The 15,683-nt window shown below is 39.5% G+C and overlaps 1 protein-coding gene across 2 annotated transcripts; it reads right to left on the bottom strand.

Moving 5' to 3' along the window:
* Positions 1-4,137: 4,137 nt before the first annotated feature.
* On the bottom strand, positions 4,138-14,150 carry GIP (gastric inhibitory polypeptide). Of its 2 annotated transcripts, XM_067469502.1 has the most exons (7): positions 13,992-14,150; positions 12,894-13,029; positions 10,707-10,795; positions 8,440-8,580; positions 7,184-7,315; positions 5,962-6,054; positions 4,138-4,267 (listed from the first exon to the last, which is right to left on the bottom strand). In XM_067469502.1, exons 3-7 carry the CDS (start codon positions 10,778-10,780, stop codon positions 4,258-4,260), a joined length of 450 nt encoding a protein of 149 aa, XP_067325603.1. In that variant the 5' UTR covers positions 10,781-10,795; positions 12,894-13,029; positions 13,992-14,150; the 3' UTR covers positions 4,138-4,257. The 2 variants fall into 2 exon arrangements, with proteins under 2 accessions (XP_067325603.1, XP_060639117.2); XM_060783134.2 differs by lacking the exon at positions 13,992-14,150 and having other exon boundaries at positions 12,894-13,274.
* Positions 14,151-15,683: the final 1,533 nt, after the last annotated feature.

Raw genomic sequence — 15,683 nt, 5'->3', positions numbered from 1 at the left:
ACGTTATCTTCCCGCGACAGGAAGGAAGGGTGCTGGGCCTGCTAGGGTGTTTCTCTTCTCTCCAGCGCCATTGCCACACATTCAAGAGGCATTCATGCAGTTTGAATTCCACTTTAGTGACTCACTGTTATGGAATCATGGGAGTTGTGGTTTGATGAGGCAGAGAGATGTTGACAAGCTGGAATGTGGAGGGTCTGGACAACAAGCCCTATGAGGAGCGGCTTAAAGAGCTGGGCATGTTTAGCCTGAAGAAGAGAAGGCTGAGAGGAGACATGATAGCCATGTATAAATATGTGAGAGGAAGTCATAGAGAGGAGGGAGCAAGCTTGTTTACTGCTGTCCTGGAGACTAGGATGTGGAACAATGGCTTCAAACTACAAGAAAGGAGATTCCAACTAAACTTCCTGACTGTGAGAGCCGTTCAGCAGTGGAACTCTCTGCCCTGGAGTATGGTGAAGGCTCCTTCTTTGGAAGCTTTTAAACAAAGGCTGGATGGCCATCTGTCAGGGGTGCTTTGAATGCAATTTTCCTGCTTCTTGGCAGGGGGTTGGACTGGATGGCCCATGAGGTCTCTTCCAACTCTATGATCTAGTAAAACTACAACACCCAAATTATTCCATACCATTGAGCTCTGCAATTAAACTGGTGTCAAACTTCGTTAATTCTACGGTGCAGATGTACCCTAAGCCTACTTCTTCAAATGCATCTTAAGAGCATGCACCTTAAATGCATCTCCACCACACTCTGAGGCAGAGAGTTCCACTGCTGAACGGCTCTCACAGTCAGGAAGTTCTTCCTAATGTTCTGATGGAATAAAAGATAAAGGTAAAGTTTTCCCCTGACATTAAGCCTAGTTGTGTCCAACTCTGGGGGTTGGTGCTCATCTCCATTTCTAGGCTGAAGAGCCAGCATTGTCCGTAGACACCTCCAAGGTCATGTGGTCAGCATGACTGTATGTAACATCTATACCTTCCCGCAGAAGCAGTACCTATTGGTTTACTCACATTTCAATGTTTTTGAACTGCTAGGTTGGCAGGAGCTAGGCTAACAGCAGGAGCTCATCCCGCTCCCCAGATCCAAACTGCCAACCTTTTGGTCAGCAAGTTCAGCAGCTCAGTGGTTTAACCTGCTGCGCTACTGGGGACAATAGACCTTTGCAGATTGTTAATTGAGGGGCCGGAGGTTTAGCACAGCTGGTAAATCATCAGCAGTTATAAGATCTATCAACCAAAAGGTTGCAAGTTCAAAACCCCGGGTTGACGTGAGCTACCAACTGTCGCCCTAGCTCATTGTTTACCTAAGCAATTCAAAAACACCTTTAGCTGTAATTAGAGAAATTAGGTACCACTAAAAAGCGGGGGTGGTGTTTTACGACGCCATAAAGAAGATCAGAAAATGCTGGGTGACCAAAAGGAAGGAGGAAGTCCTTATGGCTCGTAGAGAATAGAGCAACAGCACCCCCTGGACTCAAGCTCAACCTTCCATGGCACCAAAAACATCTGAAACAAACCATTTCCTGTTCTGTCTGTCTGTGTATTGTCTATACAAAGTGGCATTGAATGTTTGCCGAAGATATGTTCTGTGATTCACACTGAGTCCGCTTCAGAGTGAGAAGGGCGGAATATAAATAAAGTGTTATTATTATTAAAACGACAAATCCCATGGTTCCATATCATTGAGTCATTACAGTCAAAGTATTGTCAAACTGCATTCATTCTATAGTATAGAATCTATACTGTAGAAATCTATTAAAATCCATCTATTTTCAAAAGTCAATTCCATATTTTGAGTCAGGTGGTGATTACCCCCAGGTAAGTATGTTTCATATTCTAGTTTTAGGAAGGAATAAGTCCCATTGACATTCGCTACTTTATTTCCAGTAACAGCCAGACCTATGGTGGCCTAATAAGAGAGAAATGTCTTTGGAGGCTGTCTTGCTACTAGTATCAACCTTTTCAATAGCTTGGAATCAGTTAAATATGTGATTATAATGCCCTCTAGTGGTATTTTGCAAAATTGTAAATATTGCAACAGTTTTCATTATATGAATGTAGTTGGTGATAGAGACAAGCACTGGGGGCTTTTCAAATCAAGTGCTTCACAGTCTGGGTACCACTAGAGGTAGCCATAGGAGTTATTTTTCCATGTCAAGAGAGAATTGAGAAACTGCAAGTTGCTTCTGGTGTGAAAGAATTGGCCTTCTGCAAGGACATTGCCCAAGGGATGGCTGGATGTTTTACCATTCTGTGAGAGGCTTCTCTCATGTCCCTGCATGAGGGGCCGGAGCTGACAGACAGGAGCTCATCCCGCTCCCCAGATTCAAACAACCAACCTTTCGGTCAGCAGTCCTGCCGGCACAAGGGTTTAACTCACTGCGCCGCCAAGGTCAGAAGTGAAGACATGCAACAACAACCATAAAAAGGTTCTCCAAATCATATGTGATCTTCTATCTTGCAGCTCCAGTGGAAGTAAGAGCAGCTCTAACATTAACCAAAGTGAGGCGACCACCTCAAATGATGGAAGGTGGTGGAGTGCAATGGCTGTTCCTCAAGCTTCCTGGCCATTTCCATCCATTGGAGAACAAAGGATCCCATCTACAGTGGTCATTTAATACAGTTTCAAAACAGTATTGATGGAAATGGTTTCACTGTGTAGATGATTACATAGGAAATCTTTGAGCCTGTTGGAGGCTCGAATGGTAATACAGCATAGAGCATTAGTGTACATTAAGGAGTTTTTTTCTTTGTACGGGTCAAAAATGCATTAACTGGTCACTGTAGATGGGGCCTGTGTGACATATGGTTATCCTATTCCTCTAAACCCATGGTTCTCAACCTGAGGGTCTCCAGGTCTTTTGGGCTTCAACTCCTAGAAATCCTAACAGCTAATAAATTAGCTGAGATTTCTGGTAGTTGTAGGCCAAAACACCTGGGGACCCATAGGTTGAGAACCACTGCCCTCAGATATGCTAATAAATGTCATTAATAATAATAATAATAATAATAATAATAATAATAATACTTTATTTGTAGTCCACCCTATCTCTCCAGGGGGACTCAGGGCAGCTCCCAACATAATACATTTATTTATTTACCTATTTACTTCATTTATATCCCATCCTTCTCAACATCACAGGGGACTCAAGGCAACTTACAAAAAAGTCATAATTTGATGCCAATTTTACATACATAAATTAAAACATATATATTAAAAACAATAGTTAAAACATAAAATATTTAAATCTGTTTAATTTAATCTGTTACATTAAAAACCACACAGTCCAAAAGAATATTCCAGGAGCCGTTCCATAAATTGCACTATTCCATAGTCACTTATTTTTCAGGCAAACATTCAATTCAGTAATTCCATCGTGAGGCTGATCAGTAGCTTTGGTATGTGGAATGGTTACTATGAAATTATAGTCAGTCCTCTGTATACACAAATTCAACCATTCATGACTTGAAAATAATCCAGTTTTGCCATTCTATATCAGAGACATTATTTGACTACATCATTGTATATAATAGGACTTGAAAGCCCAACAGATATCAAAGGCTCACTATGTTACAGATCTTAGAAAAGTTGCATTGCAACTCCACTGACCATGCTGACTGAGGATAATGGAAACTGTGGTCCCAAAAGTTACAATTTCAAGCTCTGGACAGGGGACATTACTTCATTATGTACTACAGATGAACCTCTTCTTTGCCTATATCAACATGCCACAGGTTGGCCACACTTGAAGTAAGCCACCCACCTTTTTAAATAGAATAAGAGCTCATTTATAGATATGCCTATTGTATGTTCAGGATGACATACATTGAATTGTGGGTCAATTTGAAACTAAGAGGGGAAAGACTGACAACACAGAAACTGGGACAATGACATAAATTGTGTCTAGTTTCAGGATCCAACAAACCAATCAGAAAGCAGACTTAATTGGGTTAATTGTTTGATTTGTTTTTAGTGATGTTGGCCCCTTGAACACATCTTTTGACAATAGAAAAGTACAGCCATGTTAAATGGAGTTAATGAAAGGTGGGCATGTTCCTTGGCTATCTCCATTGATGAACAAACCTACAAGTTAGTTAAATTTTCTTTCTGTTTTTTCCTTACTAAATAATATTCTGAAACACATTTCAATTTGAGAATACACTTTTTATTGTTCTTAGTAGCACGTCATCATTACTGATAGGTACTCATTACCAAAAGGCACAAAAGAAAGACTGTAGAAGTAGTTGCATCTTCCTCCTCAATCTACTGCATCCTGGGGAAAACAAAAACATGGTTGATGAAAAACTTGGTTTAAGAGCCTGATGAATGAGTTCCTGAGACCAAGTGTTCATTAGTTCATTAGTCCACGAGCATCCAAAGCTGAGCAGCATTGTCACAGTTGTCATCATTCCTGTCTCATAAAGCAGAAATAAATCTACCTTTTCTAAAGTCTCAGAATTCTATGTTGGGGCATAGGTTCAAAAAACTAACTAAATGAATGCGTTGCTGTGAGTTTTCCGGGCTGTATGGCCAGGTTCCAGAAGCATTCTCTCCTGACATTTTGCCCACATCTATGTCAAGCATCCTCAGAGGTTATGATAGATGTTCTATATTAGATAAAATTGCTGTGAATATTTTGGTTTGAATCTAACTATTAAACCTACTAGATTAACATAATTATGACGAATTTGTATTATGTTGGTTTCAATATGACTAAGCCTGAAACCAAAATACTTAACAGTGGCATGTGTCAGGCTATGCACAGTCAGCACTTGAGTGCCAATAAGCAACAGGGAGGAATACCTGAGAGTTTCTGGCATAATGCCATCAAGATTGCATCTTTCAGAAAATCTGCTGCTTCACAGGTTTGGCTTCTATACAATGATAGCATGTTGGTAACTAACATGGTTCTACTCTACAAATCCTGGGATTTATAGTATTTAGAATTCTCTGCCATTCTCTGCACATTTTAATTTTTCTTCTTTTTCTATTTTGTTTTTTGTATTTGATATTACATTAATGTAACTGTCTACATTTCATTTGATATTATTTGCTGTACTTGATTTGATCTGATGTAATTGTTCGGGCTTGGCCTCATGTTAGCCGCCCAGAGTCCCCGTCAAGGAGATGGTTGTGGGGTATAAATAAAGTTTTATTATTATTTCTTGAAACACAACAAGATGAGTCCACAGCAGACACTCTGCTGGTTGTTGAATTGGATCACACGTCGGACACTTCCCAAGTGTCTAGGACTGTGTGATGTATCGGCGAATAATGTGTGCAGATCCCAGTAAGGTGGCCTTCTGCAACTGGCAGATGGTAATTTTATCAATGCCGATTGTGTTTAAGTGCAGGCCAAGGTCTTTAGGCACTGCACCCAGTGTGCCGATCACCACTGGGACCACCTTTACTGGCTTGTGCTAGTGTCTTTGCAGTTCGATCTTTAAATCCTCATATCGTGTCAGCTTTTCCAGTTGTTTCTCTGCAATCCTGTTGTCACCTGGGATTGCGACATCAACAATCCATACTTTGTTTTTTAACACGATTGTGAGGTCAAGAATATTATGCTCCAAATCTCTGTCTGAATCCGGAAGTCCCAGAGGAATTTGGCATATTGTTATTATTATTATTATTGTTGTTGTTGTTGTTGTTGTTGTTATTATTATTATTATTAGGGCAGGCATGGGCAAACTTCAGCCCTCCAGGTGTTTTGGACTTCAACTACCACAATTCTTAACAGCCGATAGGCATTGTGAGAGTTGAAGTCCAAAACACCTGGAGGGCCGAAGTTTGCCCATGTCTACTCTATTGTCTCCCTAAAATACAAATCCCAGGATTCCATAGCTGTAATAGTTACAGTGAAATCAAAGTACTGTCATGTTGTGACTATAACAAGGATTGTGCCCACAGCCCAACCATACTTGGCTGTTGAATTGGGGGGGGGGGGGGACAGAGCCATTCACTCACATTGGTTTGCAAAGGTCAGCAGAAATAAGCCAAAAGATAAATTCTTGCTTCAAGATGTTCTTCCAGTCATCCAAACCATTTGACAGAGGAAGCCTACAAAAAAAATTTGTGAGGTTTATATTTCCTGACTCTGGGATCCCAGAGATTGAGATAGTAAAAAAATAAAGAGAAGTTGTGAAAGCGCTGTAGTTTGAGTGAAGCTGGGAAAGATCCCAGGCATATGGTGGCCTAGGCAAGTCAAAACATGTGATGCTGGCACTGCAGAATTGTCAGGGTATGTGCGTGCACACACTTGTGTGTGTACTTTCAAGTCGCCTGTCTACTTATGGTGCAACCATGGATTTCATTGTTTTTCTTAGGTGGTTTTGCCAATTCCTTCCTCTCAAACACAGCCTAAAGCACCTGGTATTTGTTGCCAATCCATACAATTCCTGTTATAGACTTCAATTGATGTTTCATGCCTTACAGGAAATTACTAATTGTAACAAAGAGAGGATGGATGCAGTAAGCATTGACATTCCCGACATCCCATTTCCCAAAATGGTTACCAGTTATTATGTTATTATGCTGACCGAAAGGTCGCAGGTTTGAATCCTGGGAGCGGCATGAGCAACCGCTTGTAGCCCCAGCTCCTGCCAACCTAGCAGTTCAAGTAGGTAGATCAGTAGGTACCGCTCCGGCGGGAAGGTAATAGTAATGCCGGACACATGACCTTGGGGGTGTCTATGGACAACGCCGGCTCTTTGACTTAGAAATGGAGATGAGCACCACCTCCCAGAGTCGAACACGACTGGACTTAATGTCAGGGGAAAACCTTTACCTTTACCTTATTATGTTACAGTACACCATGGTGTCCTTACTGTTTTCAAAAGTATCTGTGATACATAACTCCATACAATCAAAGCAATTTTTGCTTCTGTGTGTGCTTTCAAATCTTTACAAACAAATGCCAACCTTACAATGAACCTGTCAAGGGAAGAATTTGCTCAGAGTGGTTTTTCCCTTGCCTTTCTCTGAGGATATTATGAATGGCACTTAAATATTGAGTGAAAATATGGGAACCTTAGGTTAGTTTAGTCTCTGTCCTAAGATTTAAATGTTCCACCTATACTAAAATACATCCTTGAGTCTCATTCTTGGAAAAGATAGAAAAATAAATGAAATCATGTGTTACTTATATGAAATAGAACCTTATTGTAGTATAGATGTGATTTAAACTCACCTCTGTTTTCCCACATTTGACAAAAGCCAGCGAATGCACTCCTTTGCCTCCTTAGTTCCAACTTTAGTGCCTTCATTCCTTTCCTGCAATTCTGGGAGTTTGACTTCTCTCTTGGATGGCTCAAGGCTGTTACTTGGGGGAAATACATAAGAAGAAGATACAATTCTTAGATCCCAATAAGGATGTAAACAAACTACTTTTTCAGTTGGGTTTGTAAAAAGACATTACTTTTTCCTTCTCTAAACTATGTTCAATATACCCTGGGATTGCTTTGTGTAATGGAAATCCTGATAGAAGAAAATAGGAGTCTGATAATAACCCTTATTTTAGAAAGGATAATGTGACTAGTTTTTGAGAGTTACACTAAACTACATCCATACAAAATTGCCTATGCTTTGTAAGGCTCACATATGGAGGATGGAGACATGGGCAAGGTCAAACCATTCCATCTTTCTTTGTTTGCGGTGGTGCAGTGGGTTAAACTGCTGAACTTGCTGACCAAAAGGTAACAGGTTTGAATCTAGGGAACGGGGTGAGCTCCCGCTGTTAGCCCCAGCTTCTGACAACCTAGCAGTTCGAAAACATACAAATGTGAGTAGATCAATAGGTATTGTTATGCTGTTTTATGCTTTTTTAAAATTGTAATTTGTTATTGCTCTGCTTTTAATTGTATGTTGTCTGGGTCTGGCCCCATGTAAGCCGCCCCGAGTCCCTTCAGGGAGATGCAGGCGGGGTAGAAAAATAAACTCCTCCTCCTCCTCCTCCTCCTCCTCCTCCTCCTCCTCCTCCTCCTTCTACCGCTCTGGCAGGAAGTTAATGGTGTTCAATGCAGATATGCCGGCCACATGACCTTGGAGGTGTCTATGGACAACGTTGGCTCTTCAGCTTAGAAATGAAGATGAGCATCAACCCCAGAGTTGTACACAACTGAACTTAATGACAGGGAATAACTTTATCTGTTGATCCAAAATGGGTTAAACCTTTGTGCCAGCAGGACTGAAGGTTGGAGGTTCAAATCTGGGGTGAGTGCAGATGAGCTCCCTCTGTCAGCTCCAGCTCCTCATGCAGGGATGTGAGAGAAGCCTCCCACAAGGATGGTAAAACATGAAAAACATCCGGGTGTCCCCTGGGCAACATCCTTGCAGACGACCAATTCTCTCACACCAGAAGTGACTTGCAGTTTCTCAAGTCGCTTCTGACACACATACACAAAAATCCAGGATAGAAATTTAGGAAGGATGTGTGCTATGACTTACTCAATCCGGTTCTCCCTCCTGTTCAAGAGCCATTCTACAAAGTTCTTCTTCAGCATGTTGTCCAAAGTTCGGCTGTAATCGCTCGCTAAGGTTCCTTCTGAATACCTTCTGTTCAGGAACCTAGAATCCTTTGTGTTGTCCCTAAGAGCAAATGCACACAGAGTATCAATAAAGAGGAAATGTTTGTGAATAGCTTAAAACAGAGCTCAGTTCATTTGCTCACATTTCCTACTATTCTTTTTTTTTGCACTTGAGATGATAAGATAGTTCTAATTTGCAGTTTCTTATTCCATCCAAGTGTGACCTACTATAGTTTGCTGTTATATCCATATCCCATGCTGAAACTAAACCATAGTTTGGACTCTTGGCTTGTGCAAACTACTATTATAGATATGAGTATGAAAGATATTGTTATGGCTTTCTGCATCTTTCTTTGAATGCTAAGGAAGAGGAGAAGGGAGGGGTGTAGTTTAAGTGCTGCTCACATCCCAGTTCTCCAAACCAGTCCCAATTAATAGCAGCCTGAATCTGTGGAACTGGTGCTTAAAGCTTTTCATTTTATGCAGCCTTTGGCTCATAATTGCAATGTGACATTGAAAAATTCATAAAGTTGTAGCAGACCAAAGCAAACATATTTGTTCTAAGTTATTGGTAGCTTAGTACATGGATTTTGTGCAATAAAAAGCCTTTACGACCAATCAATGCATCTGTAGTGAATAATGTACAACAGGGACATACATTTCATTTGGCGAGGGTTATAGTTCCTGCCTTTTGGCGGGTTTATGAACCAAGTTTTGCAATTCCATCTGGTTTTGGTCCATGTCACTTCTGCAACTGGGTAAAGAATACTAGGATGCGGATTTCAATCCAGGTTTAGTTTTGTTACTGTTGTTTTGCAATAATGTAGCAAAATAATGTGTCCATAGTTGAGTTGGGGGAAAACTTTATCTTTAAAACTAAAGTTAAAATGGACAAATACATTGATTCAATCCCAAGGTTTTGAGTTCTTCACTCTTCAACATGTGTATTTGAAATGATTTGTATTAAAATCCTATTACTACCGAATTAAGGCTCACATATTTTCCTTTTCTGCCCTTTAAAGGACCTCATCTTTAAAGGCTGGCAGGTGCAACAGAATAGTTAGGAATAGTTTCACCCACTGAAATAGTCCAGTACAACTAATAGGGGAATTTTAATGTATTGTCGAAGGCTTTCATGGCTGGAATCACTGGGTTGTTGTGAGTTTTCCTGGCTATATGGCTCTGATCCAGAAGCATCCTCTCCTGACAATTGACCTGCATCTATGGCAGGCATCCTGAGAGGTTGTGTGTTCTATTGGAAACTAAGAAAATTGGGTCTATATATATCTATGGAATGTCCAGGGTGGGAGAAAGTACTCTTGTCTGTTTGAGGCAGGTGTGAATGCTGCAATTGGCCACCTTGATTTAATGGCCTCACAGTTTCAAGGTCTGGCTTCTTACTGCCTTGGGGAATCCTTTGTTGGGAGGTGATCTGCTGGCCCTGATTGTTTCTTGTCTGGAATTCTCCTGTTTTTGAATGTTGTTCTTTATTTACTATTATGATTTTAGAGTGTTTTAATACTGGTTGCCAGATTTTGTTCATTTTCATAATTTCCTCCTTTCTTTCTCCCACCCCGGACATCCCACAGATATATAAATCCAATTTTCTTAGTTTCCAATAGGCCTCACAACCTCTGAGAATGCTTGCCATAGATGCTAGTGAAATGTCAGGAGAGAATGCTTCTGGAGCATCGCCATACAGCCCAAAAACTCAAAACAACCCAGGGGAATTTTAGTTAGGGTGGAATACAAATAAAGTTTCATTATTATTATTATTATTATTATTATTATTATTATTATTATTTCTACTACTTTCTAGAGAACTAACCAAAACTTTCAAAAACTTTCCCATATGGAAGAAGGAAAAAACTCAATGTTTAAAATATTTGAATGTAGGAGAAAGTAGAACAGCCATGATTTTCCCTTCATTCTTCACCCCTAAGCATTTTCTGTCCTGTTTTCTCATATATCTGTAAACTACTACTTTTAATATTTGTTCTAAAATGCGCATTTATGTATGCATTAAAAATATGTTTAAAACATTGTTAACATAAGTTAGAACCGATGTTGAAACATGGAAGTTAAAGCATTGAAAGAAATATGAAATCTGATGAATAGATAGGTTCACATTAAAAGTGGCAAAGATCAAATTCCTTAAAGATATGCAATTTATTGATGAATACTAACCTGGTGCCATTCTCCTCCATCAGCACAAAGCTAAGAGAGACTAAAAGGAGAGAGAGAACTTGGAAGGCCATCATGTCTGCTGATGAATTCTGCAATTAAAAAAATGAGAGCATACATTATGCAAGATAGGCAAAATACATTCAGATTGAATGAAAAGAGTTTTTCAAACAAATAGTCCAATTTGCTTATTTGTTTTTTCATTTTTTAAAAAATTACAGAGCAATTAACAGATATAGCCTGCTAATATCAGATGCAATTGAACCACAGGACTACCAATCTTGAATATGTAGAATTTAGCTATATTACTTTTGACATTCCTCTGTCCAGTCTGTTACCTCTTGCTCTAAATCACCCTATCACTGGTCTAGGTTTGCTTCAGTTTGCTTTCAATAAATAGTTAACAAAAATCACAATTATATTGTAGGTTGAGATTTTTAAAAAATATATTGTGAAGAATGTTATGGATTTTTTTTCCTAGGCTTGGATTTTTTTATATGTAATTTTTTTAAAAGTACAGATTTGAACCTTTATCTGTATTAATTCTGAAATAAGGTAGGCAACCTTTTCCTTTCCAAAAGACTGCTCATCTATAAGGCATGCAAGCAAAGCATGTTTCTTTCCTTGTTTGGAATAGAATTTTAAAATGGTTTTATTGGTTTTAACTATGTATTTTTAATAAGCCCTGTGTTTAATTCTATTTTAATATTTGTGTGCTCTGGGTTTTAATTTACATATTGCATGATGTTTACTGTTCACCGTATTGAGTCTACTTTGGGAGATAAAGCCGGACATACATATACAGGAGAGTCTCGCTTATCCAACATAAACAGGCCGACAGAATGTTTGATAAGCGAAAATGTTGGATAATAAGGAGCGATTCAGGAAAAGCCTATTAAACGTCAAATTACATTATGATTTTACAAATTAAGCACCAAAACATCGTGTTTTACAACAAATTGAAAGAAAAAGCAGTTCGATACACAGTAAAATTATGTTGTAATTACTGTATTTACGAATTTCACACCAAAACATTGCAATGTATTGAAACAGCTGTGGATCCGGGCAGGAGACAGACTATGTTGAATAATACAGAAGGTTGGATGAGCAAAGGTTGGATAAGTGAGACTCAAACCAAACCCTAATGACGCTTCTTCATTCTCCTAAAATATTTTCTCTTCTTTTCAGTAGTGAACAATTTTTTCTTTATTTTTTTAACCAGAGGAAAGGCTGAAAGACCTACATTGCTTAGATAAGTGAGACTCTACTGTACTACATCACTATCCATCATCATAACATCATCATAGATAAACTTACTTAATTTGACTTAAATTCGGAGAGAATATCAATTCACCAATATTTGTGAAACTCTTTGTATTCAACATGGAAAGAACTTGAAGTTTTTATAAAACTGAATGCAAAGCAAAGCTGGAAAAGATTGGCTCATTCCTAAATTATTTCCTTCCACTTTTAACAGAGGTTATACAGTGTTACCCCTATGATGCACCTTCCCCCATCCCAAACTGAAAGCCTTACCCCACTGTTCATCCTTTTTGGGCTTTTTCTGTTCCTACCTCAACCAGGGTTTTATCATTTTACCTTGTCCATTTGGCCTGCCCATTGTGTTTGATTTTATATATGTCAATCTCCTTTGTTTATTTTATTTTGCTACTTTATGTATTTTATTCTGATGAAATCTTTGTTGCCTGCACTTTGTATTTTATTTTGCTGTATTGTATCTTTGGGCTTGGCCTTATGTTAGCCGCCCCGAGTCGCCTTTGGGGAGATGGTGGTGGGTATAAATAATAATAATAATAATAATAGTAATAATAATAATAATAATAATATGGTATAATAATATTGCTTCTCTTTGCAGAGTATGATAAAGTTACTGTTTTAGCAACTTAGGACAGTTTCCCTAATATCCCAGCCAGCATCTAGGATTCCCAGAGTGAAAAATTAGGATGACTCCAGTCCCTTTACGTTTTGTAGGATAAGTATTTTCAGAGGTGTTACCTAGTTTTGTGACAGACAATATCTTCTGAAATGTCCTTTTCTGCACATCTTCTAAGGAATTCTCTCCTGTTTTCACTCTGGCAACCCTTGCATGGCCACTGCTGGAAACACTGCTCAAAAGATCACTTTCCTAGGCTCCGGTACTGCGGGTCACAAACAAATGCAATGCCTTACCTTTTGGATCTTTCAAAGTAGCTCTTGAGGCACAATGGGAATCTGGCATTCAACAGGAGACCCGGGGACTCCTTATATACCCAAGGGTGTGACAAAGCAAAGCCATTTCCTTGAAGCAAAACAGGAAGCCCCGCACCTAATCAAACCAGATTAAAAGCAATTTAGATCAGCGACTCTGGGTTCATTGACCTTTGGAGCATGAAAATGCCCTTTTAGAGCATGTTTGCACTCATGGCAATTAAACTTTTTGCTGTGTTGCTAAAATGGAGATCCGGTGCATTTTCTATAATTAAAGCCATTAACCATCCAGATTTCCCCCAGAACCCTTCCTCTGTTAATTAGCAGGCCCCAGTGGACGATGCCCATGCGGACTGCCTTGACTGTGACCTGTCGTCCATTTTGGCCGTTTCCCGTTTAAGGCTGGACTGCAGTTGACTTTCAAGCAGATAAATGACAAAGCATCCAGCCATTTTACCATTTAGCATAATTGAGTCCCCACAGGCAAGAAACAGAACATCGAACAGTACGTTGCAACTATAGCAAAGCTCTACTCATCTTTGATTTTAAATCCAAAACCAGAAATTGGACTTAAAATGCCAAGTGTCTAGTAAAATTATTCTTTTTCCTACAGAGCATTGTTTCCCCGAATGCTCACAATGATGCTCCAAAGTGCATTGTTTTCTTCTTAATTTTAGACTTGTTTCTGCTTTTTTCTTTCTTTTAAAAGATGGCTGGGAATTATGCCACCCTCTGGATGTTGTTGGATTTTTGTTCCCAATAGCCTTAGTCAGCATAGGCAATGTTGAAGATTGCTGGGAGTTGCAGTTTGAGAAGCCAGACTTGGCCACAGTGGTCCACACTCTTGTTACTTCCCAAATAGACTACTGCAATGTGCTCTAAGTGGGGTTGCCTTTGATGACTGTTCGGAGAATTCAAGTGGTCCAATGAGTGGCAGCCAGATTACTCACTGGAGTGGCGGACAGGGAACACACAACCCCCCTGTTACACCTGTTCCACTGACTGCCAATCTGCTATCGAGCACAATTCAAAGTGTTAGCTTTAGCCTATAAAGCCGTAAACGGTTCTGGCCCAGCTTACCTGTCTGAATGTATCTCTATGAAACACCTCGGAGGTTAAGCTCTTCTGGAGAGGCCCTGCTCTTGGTTCCACCTCCTTTGCAGGTGCAGTTGGTGGGGATGAGAGACAGGGCCTTCTCAGTAGTGGCTCCTCGGCTATGGAACTTTCTTCCCAGCGAACTCAGATCAGCTCCCTCCCTTCTGACCTTTAGAAAGAAATTAATAACATGGCTGTGGGACCAAGCCTTCGGACAGTGAACTCAGTGCATTAAGTGATATGGAATAAGTGCAATTACGACCGGAATTGCTTCTGGATTATGATTTTGAATTGTGTGGTTTTAATAATTGGTGTTAATTTTTAGATGTTTTTCAGTTTTATGGTTTTTAATGCATATGTTTATTTTATTGTATGCTTGTATATGTGGCATTGAATTGTTGTTTATTTGTAAACCTCTTTGAGTTCCCTTCAGGGAGAGAAGGGTGGGGTATAAATACAGTAAATAAATAAACATCTGGAGGATTGCACAATTCACACTCCTGTTTTTAAATACCTTTACTTGGTTCTTCTTTCTGAACTCTAAAAGCCAGCATCTCACTGTAACACCTGTTTTCGAAACCGAAGATAGGATGGATGGGTGGGTGGATTTAAACTATGAAATCCTGCCTTCACTAGTAACATTTTATTTTATTCAGGTCCAAGCCAAAATGTTTTACCACACAGCATTAAAAGTTATTTATAAGGAGAATTGTTATAGTGACAGACTGTATAGGACTAGGTCATCATCCTACCATTGCTCAGCCTGGATGGCTTCAAGGTGTCACGATGGCCATTCTTCTAAAAATAAGTTAACATCTCACTAATTCTTATTTCTACTGTTTTTTTTAAAGGAACTTACCAAGCTCTGATTGAGACAACAGATAAGAAGATATTCCCATGGCTTCATAATACTTTTGGTTTGCATTCTTATGGAAAAGGGTCATGTTTTAACAGAGAATATGCAGAACAGATATGGCAGCAAGTCTGCATTTCATTATTTGCACCATCCAATCTAGGGAAGTCGAATAATAAAAGTGTCAGTTTAGGAAATCATTACAATAGCTCTATTTTTTTCACACAAAGATAATGTTATGCACCATTTGTTGCTGTTTATTCGTTTAATCGCTTCCTACTCTTTGTGACCTCCTGAAACAACCCATGCCAGAGTTCCCTGTTGGCCGTGGCCACCCCCAGCTCCTTCAAGGTCAAGCCAGTCACTTCACGGATACCATCCATGCATCTTGCCCTTGGTCGGCCCCTCTTCTTTTTTTTCTTTCATTTTCCTCAGCATCATTACCTTCTCCAATCTTTACTGTCTTCTCATTATGTGGCCAAAGTACTTCATCTTTGCCTCTAATATCCTTCCCTCCAGTGAGCAGTCGGGCTTTATTTCCTGAAGTATGAACTGGTTGGATCTTCTGGCGGTCCAAGGCATTCTCAGAATTTTCCTCCAACACCACAGTTCAAAAGCGTTTATCTTCCTTTGCTCAGTCTTCCTTATGGTCCACCTCTCACATCCATAGGTTACTACGGGGAATACCATGGCTTTATTTCTGTCACTGTAAATAATTCAATAGGAATAATCAATACATTCAGTCATTAATTAGAATTCATTAGTCACAATTAATTAATTTGCGACTGGATAATGCCTAAGTGCTTTCTCCCACCTCAACGTTC

Source organism: Anolis sagrei, chromosome 6, assembly GCF_037176765.1.
Source record: "Anolis sagrei isolate rAnoSag1 chromosome 6, rAnoSag1.mat, whole genome shotgun sequence".
Taxonomy (NCBI): Eukaryota; Metazoa; Chordata; class Lepidosauria; order Squamata; family Dactyloidae; genus Anolis; species Anolis sagrei.
This window is presented reverse-complemented; position numbering and strand designations above follow the sequence as displayed.